General features: G+C 51.3%; 1 protein-coding gene across 1 annotated transcript; it reads left to right on the forward strand.

The window, feature by feature from the left end:
• Nucleotides 1-12062: 12062 nt before the first annotated feature.
• Nucleotides 12063-19604, forward strand: LOC136153060 (uncharacterized). Its single transcript, XM_065914703.1, has 4 exons — nucleotides 12063-12085; nucleotides 13993-14107; nucleotides 16289-16947; nucleotides 17474-19604. Exons 1-4 carry the CDS (start codon nucleotides 12063-12065, stop codon nucleotides 19602-19604), a joined length of 2928 nt encoding a protein of 975 aa, XP_065770775.1.
• Nucleotides 19605-19843: the final 239 nt, after the last annotated feature.

Raw genomic sequence — 19843 nt, forward strand, 5'->3', positions numbered from 1 at the left:
ACAAAGGTCCATATGGTCAAATCTTTGGTTTTTCCAGTAGTCATGTATGGATGTGAGGGTTGAACCATAAAGAAAGCTGAGTGCCAAAGAGTTGATGCTTTTTTTAAAATGAATTGTTTTTTAATTGAAGGATAATTGCTTTATAGAATTTTGTTGTTTTCTGTCAAACCTGAACATGAATCAGCCATCGATATGTCCCCCCTCTCTTGAAGCTCCCTCCCATCCCAGCCCTCTGGGTTGAGACAGAGCCCCTGTTTGAGTTTCCTGAGCCAGACAGCAGATTCCCATTGGCTGTCTATTTTGCACATGGTAGTGTGAGCTTCCTGTTACTCTCGCCACACAGCTCTCCCTCTCCTCCCCTCTCCCCATATCCATAAGTCTGTTTCTCCATTGCTGCCCTGCAAATAAATTCTTTGGTACCATATTTCTAGATTCTGCATATATGCATTAGTGTACGATATTTATCTTTCTCTTTCTGACTTACTTCATTCTGTATAATGGGCTCTAGGTTCATCCACCTCGTTAGAACTGACTCAAATGTGTTCCTTTTATGGCTGAGTAATATTCCATTGTGTATATGTACAAAAACTTCTTTATCCATTCATTTGTCAATGGACAGCTAGGTTGCTTCGACATTCTAGCTTTTGTAAATAATGCTGCAATGAACATTGGGGTACTTTTGTCCTTTTCAATTTTGGTTTCCTCAGGATGTATGCCTAGGAGTGGGACTGCTGAATCATATAGTGGTTTTATTCCTAGCTTGTAAGAGAATCTCCATACCGTCTTCCATAATGGTTGTATCAGTTTACATTGCCAACAGTGAAAGAGGGTTCTCTTTTCTCCACAACCTCTCCAGCATTTATTGTTTGTAGACTTTTTGATGATGGCTATTCTGACCAGTGTGAAGTGATATCTCAGGGTAGTTTTGATTTGCATTTCTCTAATAATGAGCAATGTTGAGCATCTTTTCGTGTGTTTGTTGGCCGTCTGTATGTCTTCTTTGGAGAAATGTCTGTTTAGTTCTTTTTCCCACTTTTTGATTGGGCTGCCTGTTTTTCTGGTATTGAGTTGTATGAGCTGCTTGTATATTTTGGAGATTAATCCTTTGTCAGTTGTTTTATTTGCTATTATTTTCTTCCATTCTAAGGGTTATCTTTTCACCTTGCTTATAGTTTCCTTTACTGTGCAAAATCTTTTAAGTTTAATCAGGTCGCACTTGTTTACTTTTGTTTTTATTTCCATTACTGTAGGAGGTGGGTCATAGAAGATCTTGCTTTGATTTATGTCATCAAGTGTTCTGCTTATGTTTTCCTCTAAGAGTTTTATAGTTTCTGGTCTTATATTTAGGTCTTTAATCCATTTAGAGTTTATCTTTGTGTATGGTGTTAGGAAGTGTTCTAATTTCATTCTTTCACATGTGGCTGTCCAGTTTTCCAAGTACCACTTACTGGAGAGACTGTCTTTGCCCCATTGTATATTCTTGCCTCCTTTGTCAAAAATAAGGTAGCCGTAGGTGCATGGGTTTATTTATGGGCTTTCTGTCCTGCTCTGTTGGTCTGTATTTCTGTTTCTGTGCCAGCACCGCGCTGTCCTGATGCCTGCAACTTTGTAGGATAACCTGAAGTCAGGAAGGTTGCTTCCTCCAGCCCCAGTCTTCTTTCTCAAGACTGCTTTGGCTGTTCGAGGTCTTTTGTGTTTCCACATGAATTGTGAAGTTTTTTGTTCTAGTTCTGTGAAAAATGCCATTGGTAATTTGATAGGGATTGCATTGAATCTGTAGCTTGCATTTGGTAGTGTAGTTGTTTTCACACTGTTGATTCTTCCTGCCCAGGAACACGGAATGTCTCTCCATCTGCTTATGTTGTCTTTCATTTCTTTCATCAGTGTCATAATTTTCTGTGTACAGTTCTTTTGTCTCCTTAAGTAGGTTTATTCCTAGATATTTTATTCCTTTTGTTGAAATGGTGAATGGGATTGATTCTATAATTTCTCTTTCTGATTTTTCCTTGTTAGTATATGGAAATGCGAGTGATTTCTATGTATTGATTTTGTATCCTGTGACTTTGCTAAATTCACTGATTAGCTCTAGTAATTTTCTGATGGTGTCTTTAGGGTGTTCTATGTATAGTATCCTGTCATCTGCAAACAGTGAGAGATTTACTTTTTCTTTTCCAATCTGGGTTCCTTTTATTTCTTTTTCTTCTCTGAATTCTGTAGCTGAGACTTCCAAAACTATGTTGAATAAGAGTGGTGAAAGTGGACACTATTGTCTTGTTCCTGATCTTAGGGGGAATGCTTTCAGTTTTTCACTACTGAGAATAGTGTTTGCTGAAGGCTTATCATATATGGCCTTTACAATGTTGAGATAGGTTCCCTCTATGCCTATTTATTGAAGAGTTTTAATCAAAAATGGGTGCTGAATTTTATCAAAGACTTTTTCTGCATCTATTGAGATTATCTATGGTTTTTATCTTTCAACTTGTTAATATGGTGTATCACATTGATTGATTTGTGTATATTGAAGAATCCTTGCATCCCTGAAATAAACCCAACTTGATCATGGTGTCTGAGCTTTTTATTGTGTTGTTGAATTCTGTTTGCTAAATTTCAAAGAGGATTTTTGAATCTATGTTCATCAGTGATATCAGCCTGTAGTTTTCTTTTTTTCTGTGTTATCTTTGTCTGGTTTTGGTATCAGGGTGATGGTGGCCTTGTAGAATGAGTTTGGAAGTGTTCCTTCCTCTGCAATTTTTTGAAAGAGTCTTAGAAGAGTAGGCATTAGATCTTCTTTAAATGTTTGATAGAATTCACCTGTGAAGCCATCAGGTCCTGGGCTTTTGTTTTCTGGGAGATTTTTTATCACAGTTTTGATTTCCGTGCTTGTAATTGGGTTGTTCATAATTTCTATTTCTTCCTGGTTCATTTATGGAAGACTGAACTTTTCTAAGAATCTGTCCATTTCTTCCAGGTTATCCATTTTATTGCCATATAGTTGTTCATGATAGTCTCTTATAATCCTTTGTATTTCTGCATTGTTTGTTGTAACCTCTCCTTTTTAATTTCTGATTTTGTTGATTTGATTCTTCTCATTTTTTCTTGATGAGTCTGGCTAGAGGTTTGTCAATTTTGTCTATCTTCTCGAAGAACCAGCTTTTAGTTTTATTAATCTTTACTATTATTTCTTTCATTTCTTTTTGCTCTGATCTTTATTATTTCTTTCCTAATTTTTGCGGGTTTCTGTTTTCCAGTTGTTTTAGGTGTAAAGTCAGGTTGTCTATGTGATGTTTCTCTTGTTTCTAAAGGTAGGACTGTATTGCTATAAACTTCCCTCTTCGGACTGCTTTTGCTGCGTCCCATAGGTTTTGACTTGTTGTGTTTTCCTTGACATTTGTTTCTAGGAATTTTTTGATTGCCCTTTTGATTTCTTCAGTAGCCTGGTCATTATTCAGAAGGTATTATTTAATCTCCATGTGTTTGTTTTTTTTACAGTTTTTTTTCTTGTAATTGATATCTAGTCTCATATCATTGTGGTCAGAAAAGATGCTTGATACGATTTCAATTTTCTTAAATTTACTAAGGTTTGATTTGTGACCCAAGATGTGGCCTATCCTGGAGAATGTTCCATGTGCACTTGAGAAGAAGCTGTATTCTTCTGCGTTTGGATGGAAAGTCCTGAAGATATCAAAGTCTCGTCTAATGTATCATTTAAGACTTGTTTTTCCTTAGTAACTTTATTTTGATGATCTGTCCATTGGTGTAAGTGGGATGTTAAAGTCTCCTACTATTACTGTGTTACAGTCAATTTCTCCTTCTATGTCTGTTAGTGTTTGTCTTATGTATTGGGGTGCTCCTATATTGGGTGCATCAGTTCAGTTCAGTCACTCAGTCGTGTCTGACTCTTTGTGGCCCCATGGACTGCATCATGCCAGGCTTCCCTGTCCATCACCAACTCCCAGAGTTTACTCAAACTCATGTCCATTGAATCGGTTAAATTCAATTAAATTCAACCATTTAATCCTCTGTCATCCCCTTCTCCTCCTGCCTTCAATCTTTCCCAGCATCAGGGTCTTTTCAAATGAGTCAGCTCTTCACATCAGGTGGCCAAAGTGTTGGAGTTTCAGATTCAACATAAGTCCTTGCAATGAACACCCAGGACTGATTTCCTTTAGAATGGACTGGTTGGATCTCCTTGCAGTCCAAGGGACTGTCAAGAGTCTTCTCCAACACCACAGTTCAAAAGCATCAATTCTTTGGCCCTCAGCTTTCTTTATAGTCCAACTCTCACATCCATACGATTACTGGAAAAAATCATAGCCTTGACTAGATGGACCTTTGCTGGCAAAGTAATGTCTCTGCTTTCTAATATGCTATATTGGTCATAAATTTTCTTCCAAGTACAAGCGTCTTTTAATTTCACAGCTGCAGTCACCAACTGCAGTGATTTTTGAGCCCCAAAAAATAAAGTCTGCCACTGTTTTCACTGTTTCCCCCATCTATTTGCCATGAAGTGATGGGGCCAGATGCCATGATCTGGTGCATAGATATTTACAATTGTTATCTCTTTCTCTTGGATTGATCCCTTGATCATTATTTAGTGTCCTTTATCTCTTGTAATATTCTTTATTTTTAAGGTCTATTTTGCCTGATATGAGGATTACTTCTCCAGCTTTCTTTTGCTTTCCATTTGCATGGAATATATTTTTCCATCCTCTCACTTTTGGTCTATATGCATCTTTAGGTCTGAAGTGGCTTTCTTACAGACAGCATATATTTGGGTCTTGTTTTTTTATCCATTCAGCCAGTCTGTGTATTTTGGTTGGAGCATTTAATCCATTTAGATCAAAAGTAATTATTAATATATGTGTTCCTATTGCAGTTTTCTTAATTGTTTGGGGTTTGTTTTTGTAGGTCTTTTTCTTCTCTTGTGTTTCCTGACTATGTAAGTCCCTTTAGCATTTGTTGTAAAGCTGGTTTGGTAGTGCTGAATTCTCTTAACTTTTGCTTGTCTGAAAAGCTTTTAATTTCTCTATGAATTTTGAATGAAATCCTTGCCAGGTAGAGTAATCTTGGTTGTAGAATTTCCCCTTTCAGTACTTTAAATATATCCTGCCATTCCCTTCTGGCCTGCAGAGTTTCTGCTGAAAGATCAGCTGTTACTTGTATGGGGTTTCCTTTGTATGTTACTTGTTGCTTTTCCCTTGCTGCTTTTAATATTCTTTCTTTGTGTTTAATTTTTGTTAGTTCGATTAGTATGAGCCAGCGGGTGAACACAGGGTGAGGATGGAGAGCCAGCAGGTGGAGTAAGGGGCCACACATCTGTAGCTTTTCCCCTGGTGTCAGACACATCTGTCTGAGAAGCTGATGCTTTCGAACTGTGGTTTTGGAGAAGACTCTTGAGAGTCCTTTGGACTGCACGGAGTTCAAACCAGTCAATCCTAAAGTAAATCAATCCTGAATATTCATTGGAAGGACTGACACTGAAGCTGAAGCTCCAATACTTTGGCCACCTGATGTGAAGAACCGACTCATTAGAAGAGACCCTGAAGCCGGGAAAGATTGAAGGCAGGATGAGGTGATTGGATGGCATCACCGACTCAGTGAACATGACTTTGAGGAAGCTCCAGGAGTTGGTGATGGACAGGGAAGCATGACGTGCCACAGTCCATGGGGTCGCAAAGAGTCGGACACGACTGAACAACTGAACTAAACTGAACTGATAAGGAACCCTGTGTCCATTTAGCAGGCACTCCACATTTCCCCCTCCTGTCAGATCCTGACAACTTCAGATTAATCTGCAGATTAATATATCCATGAATTTGCCTATATTAATGATGTTGTTGTTCACTCAATTGTGTCTGACCCCATGGACTCCATGGAGTTTGGGACCGAGTCAGTGATGCCATCCAACCATCTCATCCTCTGTCATCCCCTTCTCCTCCTGCCTTCAATCTTTCCCAGCATCACAGTCTTTTCTAGTGAGCTGGCTCTTCACATCAGGTGGCCAAAGCATTGAAGTTTGAACTTCAGCATCAGTCCTTCCAATAACTATCCAGGACTGATTTCCTTTAGGATGGACTGGTTGGATCTCCTTGCAGTCCAGGGACTCTTAAGAGTCTTCTCCAACACCACAGTTCAAAAGCATCAATTCTTCGGGGCTCAGCTTTCTTTATGGCCCAATAGCCTAATACAGGCTATATGGTTTTCATGGCCTGTATTAATAACTTATCTAGATGGCGTCACACAATACGTAGGTCTTTGTGTCTGTTTTTCTCACTTAGCATAATGTGTTCAAGGTTCATCCACGCTGTAGCATGTGTCAGTGTGTTATTCCTTTTCTGGCTGGATAAAAGATATACATTTTGTTATCTTCATCAGTTGATAGACATTTGAGTGGTTTCTACTTTTTTGGCTTATTTTTTTATTAAAGAATTCAATCCACTCATATTCAGTTTAATTACTGATCAACAAGGACTTCCTTCTGCCAACTTTGCTACTTGTTTTCTATTTGTCTTAAGTATTTTTGTTCTGGGGAGGAGGGGATATATACATATATTTTTTACTATCTTATTGGTTGTTCTGTGTATTACGAGCAACATCTTGATTTATAACAATCTAGTCTGAATTAATATGCACAGTTTCAATAGCTTAGAGAACTTGGCTCCTACTTGATCCCATCCTCACCCTGAATGTTTTTTTTGTCACAGATCACAAGTATGTGGACCATGCGGTCCTCCCAGGGCCAGGGTCAGCGTGGGGAAGGGGAGGAGGGGCTTCCCTGATGCGCTTCCTTCATCATCTGACACCAAATCTCAACCCCACAGGGTCACACACGTCCATGGCAAACAGCCCAGTGCCAAAAAGAAGGCAGGACGAAGCCAAAGCTGTCAGCGCCCCCAGGACTGAACCATTATGGTTGCTTGTTTCTTCCCTCTGGCACCCAAGAATGAAGGCCTGGTTGTAATAAGGAGGCATTTATTTGGGGTTTGTTTGGGGTTTGCAGCCCAGATCCAAGCACTGGAACTGTGTCCTGCAGTCTACAAGATGAGGGCTTAGAAATGTAGCACATGGCTTGGTGGCATAAAATGCTTCCCAAGAATCCAGGTCGGAGCTGGAAGAAGTGAAGTGAGTGTGGGTGGGGACTTTGAAGCTGCAAGGTTGCAGCTGGCAGCTGCTCACAGGTGCTGCTGCGAAGAGGGCTGGTGGTGTCCTTGAGTTTGACGCGCCTCAGAGACCTGCAAGCTCTCGGCGATGCAGGAAGTGTCTGAACCACATCCACACTGGACGCCTGGCTGCTCTGTGGGTGCCTGGACCATGTGTGTGCTTGGGCTCAGTCGCTTCAGTCGTGTCTGATCCTCTGTGACCCCACGGGCTGCAGCCCGCCAGGCTCCTCTGTCCATGGGATCCTCCAGGCAAGAATACTGCAGCAGGTTGCCATTTCCTCCTCCAACCTGGACCATAGCTACTCCGTTTTTATTTTTTACAAAAATCGTGCTAAATATGTCCCCTCCTCCCACCCCCCTCCCCCTCTGCCTCCCCTCTCCCTCCCTCTGTGACAGGAGCTTGGGGTGTAAGAGCGTCTCAGCACCGTGGTTCTGAAGACAGTTTAGCTCTGGAGACAGACGGTCTTCAGAGACAGGTGGACGGTCCTGCCTGCAGGGCGGAGGAGCGAGAACTGTCACCACAGCAACAGCCGAGCCTCCTGCAGCAGGGCTCGTCCAAAGGGAAGGAAAGACTGCATTTCCTAGTGAGGTGGTGTTTGCAGAGAACTGGGCGGTGGCAGCCGAAGCGGGGGCCTCCTCAGAGCCCAGCCAACTTGAGTCACCAGGGCCTCGGCTCAGCAAGCAAAGCTCCTCTCCCAGCACAGGTGCCCCAGGAACCCCCAGACCCACCGGGGGCGGGAAGCCGGTTCTCCCCAGGGCAGTCGGGCGGCCTTGCAGGCCTGGATCAGTTCAGGATCTCCGGGCCCAGGAGTTATCGGGAGCGGACTGCGGTGAAACCAAACACTCACGCACAGAACCAAAGGCAGAGAGCTGCCATGTCACAGGGGTGGCACAGGGTATGGAGGCCCCGAAGCCAGCAAATTAGAAACAGCCCAGACCGCAGGAGGGGGCGAGGGTGGCGGGGGTGGGGGTGGGGGGTACAGGTTCCAGGCAGTGTGGAAGGTGCTGGCTCACACCAGAAACTTGCTCTGAGAGGGACCCAGAGTGACTGGTGTGCGTGGACCTGCGTCCCCCCCAAAGGCACGTTCTACCTAACGTGGGCCAGCAGGTGCAACCTGTTTTGGAAGCGGGGGTCTCTGCAGATGTCAAGTTAAAACAAGGTCCTTAGGTGGGCTTGAGCCAACCTGACAGAGGTCCTTATGAGCAGAAGGGAACATGGACACAGACACAGAGAAGCCACGCGGCGAGGGGGCCGGAGATAGGAAGGCCATGGCTGCAAGCCCAGGACTGCCCCAGGCTGCCAGGCACGTGGAAGCCAAAGGGCAGGAAGGGCCTGCCCTGGAGCCGCTAGGGGCCTTGACCTCTGGGCCCGGAGCTGAATGAGCGCCCCCGCTGCGTGGCTTTGATGCGGGGGCCTGGCAGAGAGCTCACTCTCCTGTTGCCTTTCATCATCTTTATTCTTAATTTGGAGGGGCTTTGGGGAAACAAGTATCTCTTTGTAGTAGAAAACCCACCTCTGCCTTTCGCCAGTCTGTTCCATTCCCCTTGCTTTTTCTCTTCTGTTACTTTGATGGAAAACAAAAAATGAATGCTATGAAACTAGCACCTGCTTTGCCACAGCCTTGTGATGGAGTCACTTGTTTTTATCTGCCCCGTTCATCCTCTTGTTTCCTCAGCATTACTCGCCCCTAAACGTGGGCTCTAGTGCCATCCAAAAGGACCCTCACCGGGTGAGAGGCGGACGGCGGGTGAGGAGCTGGCAGCTGCTTTTGGAAGTTTGATACTTCCCTGTTTCCTGGGTTGCTATCGTAAGATTGCACTATTTTTTATTAAGAACAGTACTATCTGAGCAGATTTAAAGAACTCGGACAGACCTGGGAGCTGCAGGTGTGGAGCATGCTGCTGGGCAGGACAGCAGGTCGTTCGGGAGCCAGCGCCCACGGAAGCCCCTACAGAAGCCCCTCTTTCTCACTGCTAAGTGTTGTTTTGTTCTATTTCATTGATTCAAAAATCCTGAGAGGAAACCATCTTGCCCTGGTGTGTTGGTTCCCTAGTGTAACCAAGCAGGGTCCTGCTGGGCCTCGGGGAGGCCACAGCCCCGGCCTGCCTCTTGTTTATAGACAAGCTTCAGCCTCCTAGGCCTTCCCTGAATTCCAAAGAGCAAATTTAACTGAAGAGACAAAATGCACAAACAAAAACAGTCAACAAGACAAAATAAGAGTAGCTTAGATGTGAAGTCGAGGAACTTTAGTTCTTCCTCCAAGGCTGCAGGTGACACCCTGAGCCCTATCTCTGAGCGGCCATGCCCACACTGAACGCCCCACCAGGTGGGAGAGGTTATACATCCTGCCTACCAGGAAATGCACCGCAGACCCCAGGCCGCTTGGAACCAGAAAGCTGATCGCTGAGATCCTGGAAACGTCTCCCGGTTGCCTCACCACCTACCAATCAGAGAACGCGCAGAGGCTCAGCAGGCGGCCTGCAGCCCCCACCCGAGCTGCCCACTCTCCTTGGGGGCTCCGTGCTGGGCACCCGACAATAAACGCTGCACTGGGGCCATGGATGGGCTTACCGCACACGGGCTGGAGGTTTGCTTCCAGAAGTCCAGGGTACTGTATGTGGGTAGCATAACAATGAACCCACAAACCAGGTGGCTTCTGACAACACAGGTTTATTGTCCTGCAGTCAAGGAGGGCAGAGGCCTGAGATCAAGGTGGCTTCAGGGCCGCACTCCTGCATTCTCCCAGGTAGGGTCCTTCCTGCCTCCTCCAGCTTCTGAGAGTCCCAGTTTCCTGGATAAACACTGCAGACTCCAGTCTCTGCCTCCATTGCCACACATGCTCTCGTCTTTCTTGCCTTCCTGTAAGGACACTGGTCATGTTGGACCAAGCTATTCTGGTATGACTTCATCTTAATTGTATCTTCGATGACCCTGTCTTCAATTCAGGTCACTTCCCGAGTTCCTGGAGGCTAGAACGTCAGCATATCTCACTGCTGGGTGCAATTCAACCCCCAGTACCTGGTTGGGGTCCAACATGCCAGAGGGCCTCTCACTTCCTCAGCAGATCCATCTTCCTCCAGAGCTGTCCATCAGAGCTGGTGGAGATGCCCCCAGCCCCAGCAGAAGATACTAGGTGTGGAGAAGTCCAAGCGTGGGCACTCGCCAGCGACTCAGCACTGCAAGACGATCTGGGGGTCCACTGTTCGTACGCACTTTCTATGCATGTAGGGTTGCCCCCGTGACCTTTGCTCACGTGCCCCTTCTGCGTTGATATCATCTATAATCATTATCATTATTAAAATCAGTCATTATTTTTAAAGGCACAGATAATTATTTAAAACTTTATTTTTAAAACCCTCCAGCTCACTAACATACCCTTAAACCCAACTGTAAACAACGACAATTTTTTGTTCATCATTGCTCCTTGTATGCAAGATTCGGTTTTCTTTTCACTTTAATGATTCTTTCAGAGAGCTTGAGCGTTAAATGGAATCCTTGTATGCCAGGAAACAAGGCATCTCCTGGCCGGTCCTGAATGATCCCTTGGCTGGGCGTAGAATTCCAGCTGCGTGTTCCTTCCCTTCAGCATCTGGAGATACCGCTCAGTGGTGCTGAGGAGAAATCTGCTGTCAATGAGATTCCTGTTCATTTGTGGGCAATGGACTTTGATCTCCAGTGGCTTTTTTGACGGGATGTGCCACCACGATTCACTCATTCAAAATTATTAATTGAGCACTTCCTCTGTGCTGGGGCCGCTCCAGGGGCTGGGCACGTGGCCAGCAACAAGGAAGACAAAGCCTGGCTCGTGGAACTGCCAGGCCACCGGGCACAGACCACAGATCCCATGACGCCAGGCGCTGACAAGGGCCAAGAAGGAAGGCCAGGAAAGGGCAGCTCCGGGCGGAGGTGGGGCGTGCAGGGCGCCCCGCTGTGGAGAGCCCTCAGCTGCCGCAGGGGAGGGCGAGGGCTGCCCCGCCCCTCTGCGCTGTAGCAGTTTGCCCCTGCTCAGCAGCGGCCCCTGCAGCCTGCTGGTCAAGGCTTAGGGTTCCGGAGGACCCAGCCCCTTTGGGTCCGGCCGCCTGCGCCACCCAGCCCCTGCAGCGCTGCTGGAGTGTGGAGGCTGCCGCTCTCTGATCTGTCCTCCTTGCTTTCTTGCCTCTTTATCCCCAAGTACTGGAGTCCAGAAAAACTTTTGTGCGCTTGTGCCACTAGCTCCTTGGCCGCTCAGCAACACTTCCCAATCAGCCCAGCTTAACCTAAAGGAGAGTAATCTCCGCGGGTAAAGGATTCTTTCCCACGCCAAGCTGCTCTTGTTTTGCAGACAGAACTCCTGCTGCTGACACAGTGTTTAGGGTGTGGGGGTCGAGTCGGGTGCAGAGTAGCACCCAGAATGCCAGCCCCTGTGGCGTGGGCATGCCTGCAACCCCAAGGGGCCCCAGCTGCTGGGTTCTGACCGTCTCTCCAAAACTGCTCCCCCCCCCCCCCCCGGCCCACCTGAGGGAAGACCCCTCAAGCTGGGGGAAGGCGCACAGAGACCGCTGACCTGGCACTCCTCGGGCCCTTCCTGCTCCAGGCTCCACGTTCCCTCGCCCCCCACCCCGGCACAGACACCCTCTGAGCCACCCCGCCATCCGTCTCGGCCAACTTACTTGCACACCCGGGGACCCGCTTGCCTGCAGAGCCCTCTGGGCAGCTCTTGTTGCCTTCCCGGCCTTCCTCGGAGTTGGCCCTTCCCAGAAAGTGGCCTCCCGTTTCCACTACAGTCTATCCCGAGGGGCCCAGGCAGACTGAGGACACAGGGCCTCTGACCAGGGGGCCAGCTTCTGGAGCTGGTGGACGACGGGTCAGGCTTTGCCCAAAAGGGAGGAGGGTGGAAGAGGCCTCCAGCACCTCTGGGCGCCATGGCGGTTGGTCTGCTGGGAGGGTAAGGGGCGGGGAAGCTTTCTCACCGAGCAGAAATTGCTTCTCCTCCTCCAACAGGAAGTGTGGGGTGGTGGTCCCTGGGGATGGCTGTGGCCATGACTCGGGAGTGAACATGGGGAGACCCTGGTTTCCCCCGCCCCCATCCCGTCAGGCGCAGAAGCGACTCCACAGGCTCAGGGGAGCTGCTGTCTCCCCCCGGAAACCATTGCTGGGAGGGTCGACAAAGCTTCCCCGGCTCCTTAGACCCTCACTTCCCCATTTCAAGCTTAGATTGTTCAGTGAGATGAGATCTGAGCCTTCCGCGCGGCGCTGAGCACCCGAGGAACCAAGGCGACCAGACGTGCTGGTCAGGAGGCCTTTCATGCTGTCACCTCCAATCTCTGCTCCTGTTCTCAGCTCCTAGGTTCTGCTCAGATAAACTTCCGGTTTCCTTTCCAGATGGTTATCCGGCGTTTCTGACATATCCGTGTCCACGTTCCTGAGTCCTGTGGAAAATGCTGTTGTCAGGAGTGGAACATGGGCCCCGGGGCTGCGTGCCCATTTGGCTCTGAGGCCTCCGCTCAGCAGCAGGTGTGGCCGGGGCTCATGGTCTCAGCCTGCTTCTCTGCTCACGGCAGTGGAGGCCGTACTAGCACCTTCCTTGTGGGCAGCTGGGAGTTCAGGGACCTCAGTTCCCTGACCAGAGATGAAACCCGTGCCCCCTGCAGTGTGAGTGCGGAGGACCGGGCTGCCTGGGACATCCCCTCTTTGAGGGCTGCTGGGAGGATAAAGAGGGCTGAGAGAAGATGGGTGTTTGACAAGATTTTCTTTTGGGCAGCTGGAAGGTTAAAGTAGGTTGGTGGGAAATTCATCCCCACAAATTCGTCCCCACAGGTGGGGCGTTGCTGTTGTTCAGTCATGTCGGACTGTGTGACCCCATGGACTGCAGCATGCCAGGCTTCCTGGCTTCCCTGTCCATCACCAGCTCCCGGAGCTTGTTCAAACTCATGTCCATCAAGTCGGTGATGCCATCCAGCCACCCTCTGTCGTCCCCTTCTTCTGTCTTCAATCTTTCCCAGCATCAGGGTCTTTTCCAGTGAGCTGGCTCTTCTAGCCAAAGTATTGGAGCTTCAGCATCAATCCTTCCAATGAATATTCAGGACTGATTTCCTTTAGGATTGACTGGCTTGATCTGCTCTCAGTCCAAGGGACTCTTACAGTCTTCTCCAACACCACAGTTCAAAAGGATCAGTTCTTTGGCACTCAACCTTCTTTATGGTCCAACTATCACATCCGTACACGACTACTGGAAAAACCATAGTTCTGACGATATGGACTTTTGTCGGCAAAGTGGTGTCTCTGTTCTTTAATATGCTGTCTAGGTTTGTCATAGCTTTTCTTCCAAGGAGTGAGCATGTTTTAATTTCATGACTGCTGTCACTGTCCATAGTGATTTCGGAGCCCAAGAAAATAAAATCTGCCACTGTTTCCATTTTTTCCCATCTATTTGCCATGAAGTGATGGGACTGGATGCCATGATCTTAGTTTTTGAATGGAGCCAGGAGGAAGGAGACAGGAGGGGGTGAAATGGCGATGGAAAATGGAGGCTATGACCTCTTGCCTCTTCCCAGCCACGGATTGGCAGTGGTGGGCAGGATGTGGTCATTTGACCCCCGCTAGGCCCTACGTGGGGTCTACAGAGGACCAGGCTGACATGCTTGGAGGGCACAGTGCAGGGAGGGCAGAGAGGAGTGCTGCCTGCACTGGGTTGAAATACCAGCAGGAGTGTTCATAGGGCGGACTTGGAAAGGGCTTATTACCAAGGAGAACCTCAGCTGCGCCCTGAAGGGTCGGCCCTGAGGCTGCCCATCTTCCGCCTTTGGACTGGTCTCCGGGGCCACCCAGGACCCTTCCCAGTCGCTCTCCCAGGGTGCACCACATCAGCACCGTCTCAGCCCATCTAGCAACCCCCAGCGTCTCTCCCACCCGCGAGCGGGTGGCCGAGCCCACTGGAGAGAACCCCAGGGCCCTTGCGGCACCCTGGGTCTGCGTGTCCTCAGGCTGTGTCTACAGTCTGCCCACTCCGGGACCTCTTTCTTGCGCCTTCATCCTTTCCACTGGCCCTCATCATCTCTGTGCAAGTCAGATTTTGCTGGCTAGAAAGTGGAATCAGCACAAGAAATATTTAAAAAGATACTTAGATTATTCTGAATTAATGAATGAAATGGATCCCATAACATAACTTTTGGCCCAACATGGCTTCAGTGCAGGCAGTGATGATCTTGCCAACAAGAGTCCAGAGGCTCTGGGGTTGATTAGTTTATTTGGTCAGCAAGGGCGGATCTTTGCACCAGCTCCTCTGGGATTCTCCTTAGCTCTTTCCTCACGGTCTCACTTTGGCTGCTACATCTCCTGCCATCACGTTCTCCCTACCAGGTTGAAGGAAAATGGTGATGATTGATTTCCACCACCCGCCTTCCTTTAAAGAGATGAAACTTTCCCAAACACCATCTGCCTCCTAAACAGGCCTTCTCTCAGCTCTATTGGGCAGAACTAGGTCACGTGTTCTCCGCACCCCCCCGCCCCCCCCCCACCAATTCCAGCAGAGGAAGGAGAGGGCCATGCCTGCTTTCCTCCAGTCAAGATTCATCCCCTGGGGATGAGCCTACTTTCTGTGAGCCCATTTCATCAGGAGACCAGGAAAGCTGACATTTTATGTATTAGTATTTATTGCATTAGGCATAGAAGAAACAGCTGCTGGGGAAAGAGCAGCAGTGTTTGCAATGGGAGGCAAGAAGTTCAAGCACCAGAAGCCGAAGTAGAAAACAGACTGTACGGTGGAAAATATAGACAGGAGGGTTGCTGTGCCAGCAAGCGGGGCTGACGTCTCCAAGGATGAGTGCGTGACAGCGAAAGGGCAAGCGTGTGGTGGGGACAGGCATGGGTGCAGCGCCAGGACAACTACTGTTACCAGGCGGCAGTCACCAGGCAGCCGCTGCTGAGAAACAGCCGGGGTGGTGATTAAAGGCCTGCTAGGCCAATGGTCAGGGGGGCGGTGGTCTTCAGGCAGGGAGGGAGGTAAGAGGCAGACCCCAGCCTTCACCCCAGAGCCCTCCTGCTCACCCGACCTCAGGCCAGTGGATGGGGGTAGGGGACAGGCTAGGGGCTCTGTCCTGCTGGGCTCCAGAGCCCTCGCCAATGCTGCCTGCTGGCCGGCCTAGACTGAGAGGCCGCAGTGAAGCTCTCCCCAGTCCCCATACTGGGACCGAAGGGCAGCAGCAGTTTGCCTGGTGGGCCGTGCAAGGGACCTGACCCCCTGCTGTTTAGAGGGCCTGAGGTCCAGCTGGTTCCTGGGTGCCTGGCTCCCTCAGAGATGACAGCTGGACAGGGTCTGGGGACCTGGCTCCAACGGCAGCACCAGCTGAGATCTGCCTCCTCAGCCCAGCCTGGGTGCTAGTGGGAGGACCCAGACTGGGTGCAGGATGAAGAGTCCCGGGCAGGCTGACCGGCCCTAGCAGGGACCACCTCCTCTTAGCCAGGGCCTGGACCTTGGAGGGTGAAAGCTGAGCCTTGAGACCTTGTCTTTTTTTGTCATAACAGAGGATGGCATTTATCTGGTAGAGATTTACAGGAACACTGTTATCTGACCATGACCTGACCTCAAGAACAAAGGATCTGACACCAGGAAGTTTGCAACGACTTACACGCCTTCTCTCACTTTTCCCAGGAAAGGCCTTTGCTGAAACCTTTGGGAAGTTTGGGGTTTTTAAGGTGGGAGCCACGCGTCTCCTAGCATCGTACAGCAATAAACCTTTATCTGCTCCAGATTCCGAGGACTGGGTACCGTTTGGCCTCGCTGTGCCAGGGGCACACAGACTCGCCTGCACAGGAGTGCTGGGATCCGTCTAGGGCGCACACACCCGCCCGACCAGATGGGCCACCCGTTTGTTTCCTCTGCTGCCCCGGACCCTCTGGTGTGAGCCCCCGCGCCTCCTCCCAGCACCTCACCTCCTCTATCCTTCTCCACACCTCCTGCAGCCCATCCCCCTGCACACCACCTCTCTTTCGCTGACCGCCTCTCCATCCGCCATCAGACGCTGTCAGAAGCTGAGACACCAAAGGGAGCCGTTGGAGCGTCAGGATCCAGGCAGGTTCAGTGTCACCATGGCAACCCCTGGAGCGCCCTCCACCTACCGGCTCTCAGATGCACCGCCCCGCCCCCCAGGGCCTCAGGGAAAACGCGGGGAGTGGGGCGGGGCCAGATCTGGAGGGAGACGGCGAGAACCGCCCCACAATTGGCCCGCGGCGTGTAGCGGTGGAAGCCGCCTGGCGATTGGCCGGCGGCGTGCGTGACGTCACAGGAAGGCGGGGTGACGCTGGGGCGAGTATAAACTCGGGGCACCGCCCAGTTTCCCAGGGAGAGGAGAGGAGAGGCGAGATGGCGGTTGTGCTGCGGCGGCTGCTGCTGCTTCTCTTCCTCGCCGCCTCTTCGGCCGCCCTTCTGGCGACCAGCGTCCATTCTTCCTGCCCCGGGCCCCTGACCCATACCGTGCACTCCACGTTCATGTTCGCGGCAGCTTTCGCTCCTCTCTGCGGGCTTGCGAGTCCGCGCATCCGCACGCGGCGCCTAGCGCACCCGCTCCCGCCGACAGAGCTGGCCCGACTCCTCGCCTTGGTGTTCCCCTCCCGCAGCGGGAGATCGGGCGCCAGGAACCGGAGCACAGGGGACCCCGAGACCTCCGGGGTCGCACACCGGCTCCGCACACGCCAGCGGAGCGCCCCCGAAACGCGCCTGGCCTCCAGCTCCGCGCTGAGCAGAGGGCAGCCTCCAACCCCAACTCTGAGGCTCGTCGATTTTGCAGCAGCGCCGTACAACAGGTCCAGGTGTGGTAGCCACCCGTTCCGGGAAACAACTCACTCAGAAGGACAGTGCAGATGGTGGAGTGCAGTTACACACAGGCAGGCCCAAGGCAGAGTCTCCTCTTAGCGAAGGACCCCGACCAGTTTTTGTGAAAACGTAGATACACTAAGTGTCCGTGTGCAAAGCCACCTCCCCAGATTCCTTGAAACTAGTCTGGAAAAGGTAAAGAGAGATACCATCGAGGTTAACCCATGATTCATGTGTCATAAACCTAGATAGTTAAACAGTGGACATTTATCAATAGGCCTGTGGTCATACCCAGATAAGCATAATGGGATTTACAACTTTGTTCTGTTAGAGATAATTAGCATATTCTTTTGGGCGAGGAGAGTCTAGGTACAACTCCGGAGGCTCCTTCGTCTGGGGGGGATCTGGTTTTCCATTGGTATGCCATTTCCATAGATACTGGGCATATAGCTCAAAGTCCACAGTCTGGCCCAAGATGGAGTCCTGCTTTCAATAGAGCCTGTTATGTTTCCTCCTTCACAGGGTCTCCACCTGGGACTTCCTGCTCCACCAAGGACAGCCACTGACTCATAGGGAGAGTTTCTGGGACTGCTGCCCACCGCCAGCAAACCTCACAGTGGGCTTCTTGCAGAGCAGAGGGCAGCCACAGACTAGCGGTCATAGGCGCTTGTGTCGTGACCCACCCAGGAACCTTAAAACCAAGGTCCGCTTGGACTCCAAGCCGGGCAAAGGTCAACCACTAATGCACACTGGGATTCCCCTGGCCCCCGCTGAGCCTGGGGGCCCTACACCTCATCTCACTGTGCTTGAGTGTCCTCCCGTGGCCGGACAAGCCCCATCCCACGGTCAGCCATTCTGCAACATCTGGGCAGTTGCATGTTCTCCATCCAGGGTCCCCACCTTGGATGCCCCGCTGAGTAGGAGACTGCCACCCACCAGTACCAACAGGCCCTTGGGTGCCCGGCAATTTGGGGAACCAAAGTCCAAGGCCTCTGGCCTAGTCTCCCCCCAGGACAAGGGGCCACCTTCATATCCAGCTGAGAGTGCCCCTGCGGACCCCTGCCCACCACCCACCAAGCTGCCTGCAGTTGAGGCCTCTCTCAGCCCAGGGCCGTCCAGGAGGAGCAGACAGAAGCCCATAGACCCTCATCTCGTGGGCCATGAAGCTGGGGTCTGCGCCGAGCACTCCCTGGTCAGCAGAGAGCAACAGTCCCCTCACAGTAAGAGCCCCCCGAAACTCTGTCTGCCTGCATGGCCTCCTTCCAACCTCTCTGCACCTGACTGTGCCTTTGGTGGGGGGCTGCCCCTGGCCTGCCCTGAGAATGCCACGTGTGCTCGCCCACCCGCATTCTCCAGCCCCTTTGTTCCCAAGATGGGTTCCCCACTCAGCCAAGGGAAACCTCCCGCTCGCAAAGAGGCCCACCTGCATCTCCACAGCCCTGCAGACCCTCCCTCCAGGCCTTCCAACACTGACCCTTCATCCCCTCAAGGGCAGCGGCCAGTCCCCAAGCCCCCTCATTTGGGACACCACCCACATGCACGCTGGAAACCCAGCCCAGAGCTTTCCCTTAATGTCCCCCGAGTCCTTGTCTGCCTGTGGCCTTCGGCGCCTCTGTTGGGCCCAAGGGAGCTGGCTGGAAGGGGCTGCTACCTGGTGGAAGAGAAATACCTTATCCCTGTCACTGTGCGCCCCACCTCTGAGCGCTCCTCCCAGAAGCAGCGCCCAGAGCCTGCAGAGTGTGAGAACGGAGGCCTCGGAACCCTCTGGAAGCCGCCAGGCAACCTCGGCCCCCACCAGCTCCCTGTGGCCCCGGGGACGCCCCCAGAAAGGGAAGGGCCGGCTCCGGCAGCCCCTTACCACCAGGAGCAGTCCAATCACTCCGTGAGACCGGCGGGAGACTGGGAAATGGGGACGGAAGAGCCACCTGGCTCCAAAGAAGCAAGGCACCCTCACCCAGGCGGGAGCACCCCGAGACCACTGGCCCAAGCGGGCCTTGGCCTTCCACCCCTGGGGCCGGGTAGGCGGCTGTCTGTGCAGGCGCTGGTGGCGGCTCTGCCGCTGGGAGACAGGCTTGCAAACGCCAGCGCTTCGTGGCCTGCGCTTGGAGCCGTGCAGGGTGTGGGTCCCCTGGCGGGCCTCAGTGCTGAGGTGCTGCTGGGCCGCGGGCCTGGAGACCTGTGGCCTGGGACCAGGTTTAGCTGGCTCTTCTGGTGCTGTGTCAGCTGGGGTGTCTTGATCTTCTGGAGAATTCTCTCCAGAGGGCAAGAGGGATGCCCTGCTTTCGAACAGGAGAAGCTGGAAGAGCTGTCAAGTGGAATAGCTGATGCCAAGCAGGGCACTCGTGGCCTTGTCCCGGTAGAGCCCCAGGCCCCCAGGCCTCAAGCCCCACGTACAGAGGACTCGTTGGCTGAGCTCAGGCTGCTCAAGGACAGGTTCTCCCACCTGGAGGAGGAGGTGGAGGCGTTACAAGAACATGCTGAGCACCTGGGGCGGCAGGAGGCGCGGGTTCGAGAGCTGGAGGCCTTCTTCCTCACAGTCTGGAGCTTCCTGGAAGCCTGTGCCCCAGGACAGGCTCACAGTATGATGGCCAGTCATCCGTGCGCCCCCCAACCCCAGGAAGGAGGCCTGGAAGTGGGGGCGGAGCTGGCCTGACCTTCACCATGAGTTCTGAATAAACAGTTGTGTTAGAAGGCAGTGTCCCGTGATGGTGGCGCCAGGATCGCGGGCTGCTCCAGCCCACACGTGTCCTCACCCTCCAGCCAGCCGGGTCCAGAGGGGTCTGAACTGCAGATCCCCCAGGCTCACAGCCAGTGCCAGGGCCACTCTGATGGGGGGGAAGCCAGCAGAGGGGGGCCGCACCCAGGGATTCCAACAGAGACCCTTTCTGGCAG

Source organism: Muntiacus reevesi, chromosome 22, assembly GCF_963930625.1.
Source record: "Muntiacus reevesi chromosome 22, mMunRee1.1, whole genome shotgun sequence".
Classification (NCBI taxonomy): Eukaryota; Metazoa; Chordata; class Mammalia; order Artiodactyla; family Cervidae; genus Muntiacus; species Muntiacus reevesi.